The sequence below is a fragment of the Apaloderma vittatum genome, unplaced genomic scaffold (genome assembly GCF_000703405.1).
Source record: "Apaloderma vittatum isolate BGI_N311 unplaced genomic scaffold, ASM70340v1 scaffold29785, whole genome shotgun sequence".
NCBI classification, from domain to species: Eukaryota; Metazoa; Chordata; class Aves; order Trogoniformes; family Trogonidae; genus Apaloderma; species Apaloderma vittatum.
This window is the reverse complement of record NW_009717029.1, coordinates 14,642-17,631: the sequence shown is the minus strand read 5'-3', so window position 1 is coordinate 17,631 and position 2,990 is coordinate 14,642. Positions and strand designations below refer to the sequence as shown.

Here is a 2,990-nt window from a genome sequence, read left to right as displayed (position 1 = left end):
TTTCGCCGTCTGCGCACGGCGTGTGAGCGTGCGAAGCGCACTCTGTCGTCCAGCACGCAGGCCAGTATCGAAATTGATTCTCTCTATGAGGGTATTGACTTCTACACGTCCATCACCAGAGCTCGCTTTGAGGAGCTGAATGCAGACCTGTTCCGCGGCACCCTGGACCCTGTGGAGAAGGCCCTGCGGGATGCCAAGCTCGACAAGTCACAGATCCACGACATCGTGCTGGTTGGTGGGTCTACCCGTATCCCAAAGATCCAGAAACTGCTGCAGGATTTCTTCAATGGCAAAGAGCTGAACAAGAGCATCAATCCTGATGAAGCTGTGGCTTACGGTGCAGGTAAGGGCGGAAAAGACATGTTTTCAGCATGCTAGAACCATCAATAAGATGGTGGTTTTGGCAAACTCGGTACTGTCTGAACTGAAGTCAGTGGTACTGGTGTAGGCCCTTAAAAGCCTTGAGGCTTTTCAAAGCTTTCGACTTGCAATGATGAATCAGATTCCAAAGCCATTCGTAGTTTCCACCAGAAGTCTACTTATGATGGCCAAAACCTTCCTTGGATGTCTGAGCGAGCCATGGGTGTAGCTGTAGGGTGTGATGTGTGTTTGGTGGGGCTCTTAATGGTTTTTCTCTTCCCCCAGCTGTTCAGGCTGCTATTCTGTCTGGAGACAAGTCTGAGAACGTGCAGGATCTGCTGCTGTTGGATGTGACTCCCCTGTCTCTCGGTATTGAGACCGCTGGCGGCGTCATGACAGTCCTGATCAAACGGAACACCACGATCCCCACCAAGCAGACTCAGACATTCACCACTTACTCTGACAACCAGCCTGGTGTGCTGATCCAGGTAGGCAGGCAATGCTGGGGTGAACTGGTCACACACTCTCATAGCTGTAAAACCTGTCAGCCCTTCCGGTGGTTGATACCTGAAATAAGTCTTAGGCCAGAGGTGTTTATGTTCCTGCTGTCCGCCAGGGATGCTAGTAAATACCTGGTTGCTGTGATGAAAGTGATTCCAAAGCCATTCGTAGTTTCCACCAGAAGTCGAAAGACTGGTGTTGGTCCAAGTACCTTCCTTGGATGTCTGAGCGACCACATCCCTTCAGGATAATACCCTGTTAATATTCAATGTGGGGTTGAACTGGTGATTTAATTTTGCTGTTTGTTCTACTAGGTGTATGAAGGAGAGCGTGCTATGACTAAGGACAACAACTTGCTGGGCAAGTTTGAGCTGACTGGCATTCCCCCTGCCCCCAGAGGTGTCCCGCAGATTGAAGTCACCTTTGACATTGATGCCAATGGCATCCTGAACGTGTCTGCTGTGGATAAGAGCACTGGCAAGGAGAACAAGATCACAATTACAAATGACAAGGGTAAGAACCACGTGTTCGTGAGGGTGGGGAGCTGGTTAGATCCTTAGATTTGGCCTGTCACACACTCCTCCTTGTTTTCTGCCTATGTATCAAAACACACACTTAGATTTCAAGTGAGCCTTGCTAATTTAAAAAGGCCAGCCCCCAACATAAGGATGAGGACACCCCATAGCTTATGGGCCTCTCTTCCTGCCTGCCCAAGCTCACTCGACATGTAGAATTCGTCATGGGTGGGAGGTTGCAATCCTTTGCTGATGAGAAAACTGACATGAAACACTTGGGTGTTCTGCAGGCCGGCTGAGCAAGGAGGACATTGAGCGGATGGTTCAGGAAGCAGAGAAGTACAAAGCAGAAGATGAGAAGCAGCGTGATAAAGTGTCTTCTAAGAACTCCCTGGAGTCCTATGCATTCAACATGAAGGCTACTGTTGAAGATGAGAAGCTCCAGGGCAAGATCTCTGATGAGGACAAGCAGAAAATCCTGGACAAATGCAATGAAATCATCAACTGGCTGGACAAGAACCAGGTATGTTGTGTTCCGTGTTGGTCAGTGCTCACAGAGCTACAGAGAAAGCTCGAGAGGATGCAGAACTGGTTGCTGTGATGAAAGTGATTCCAAAGCCATTCGTAGTTTCCACCAGAAGTCGAAAGACTGGTGTTGGTCCAAGTACCTTCCTTGGATGTCTGAGCGACCACAGCCTGTGAGCATACAGCTTGTATCTCCTCCGTGCAAGCGAGCTGGCTTGCAAGTATGACCCTCTGTTGCTTCAGGAGCAGCGTAAGGTCTAGGAGTGATTTGAGGCAGTTCTAAACCAGTAGGTCAGGTTTGATAGGACTGCACCAAGCAGAAATACTAAGCTTTGGTCTTGTGATTTCAGACGGCTGAGAAGGAGGAGTTTGAGCACCAGCAGAAAGAGCTGGAGAAGGTGTGCAACCCCATCATCACCAAGCTGTACCAGAGTGCAGGAGGAATGCCTGGTGGGATGCCTGGTGGATTCCCTGGTGGTGGAGCTCCTCCGTCTGGCGGAGCTTCTTCTGGACCAACCATCGAAGAGGTGGACTAAAGACGCTGGGAAATGCATTCCACTAGCAGTTAGTGTTGGAGGACCCCTCGGTGGGGGTTAGAGTGAAGGACCCAAACCTGTAGGCACATCTGGGTATGTTCTGCCAGATTAAAACTCCATAACTGAGCTGCTGTAAGAATAAAGAGAAACAAAACAAAAACATTTTCTGGGCATTTTAAATACTTGAACATGTGCACAGGAGGGGAGATGAATACCATTGCACTTTACAGTACTGTAAACAAGTGGAAATGCAATTCATGTCCTAAAGAATAAAAACTATTTAATGGGCATCACAATGTTTTTGTCTTCACTTCTTTGTACATACAAGTGTAAGAAATAGAGGAGGGAAAAGTAATCATTTACCATTGTGTTTATTAGTGGAATGTGGGGGAGAAGAGGTGAGGCAGCCCCCATGTTGGGGAGCCCTGGGGATTTGGTGAACTGCTCCAGGTTCTCTTCTGAAGTGACAGTAGTGAACTAAACCCCCTGTCGTGTGCAGCTGTGTGTGGCAGAGAACCTGGGCACAACGTGATGTGTCACCCCTGCAGGCTGC

The 2,990-nt window shown here is 48.9% G+C and overlaps 1 protein-coding gene across 2 annotated transcripts in view; it reads left to right on the top strand.

Annotated features, from left to right (window-relative positions):
* The window catches only part of HSPA8 (heat shock 70kDa protein 8), a 4,237-nt gene extending 1,507 nt beyond the window's left edge, over nucleotides 1-2,730 (top strand). Inside the window, exons 4-8 of one of the 2 annotated variants that reach the window (XM_009869754.1) lie at nucleotides 1-343; nucleotides 646-848; nucleotides 1,176-1,374; nucleotides 1,667-1,899; nucleotides 2,252-2,730. The exon at nucleotides 1-343 is cut by the window's left edge and continues 234 nt beyond it. In XM_009869754.1, coding sequence (XP_009868056.1) covers nucleotides 1-343; nucleotides 646-848; nucleotides 1,176-1,374; nucleotides 1,667-1,899; nucleotides 2,252-2,437 — 1,164 coding nt within the window. In that variant the 3' untranslated portion in view covers nucleotides 2,438-2,730. The remainder of the gene's footprint in view (nucleotides 344-645; nucleotides 849-1,175; nucleotides 1,375-1,666; nucleotides 1,900-2,251) is intronic. The other variant, XM_009869755.1, reaches the window with a different exon arrangement.
* Nucleotides 2,731-2,990: the final 260 nt, after the last annotated feature.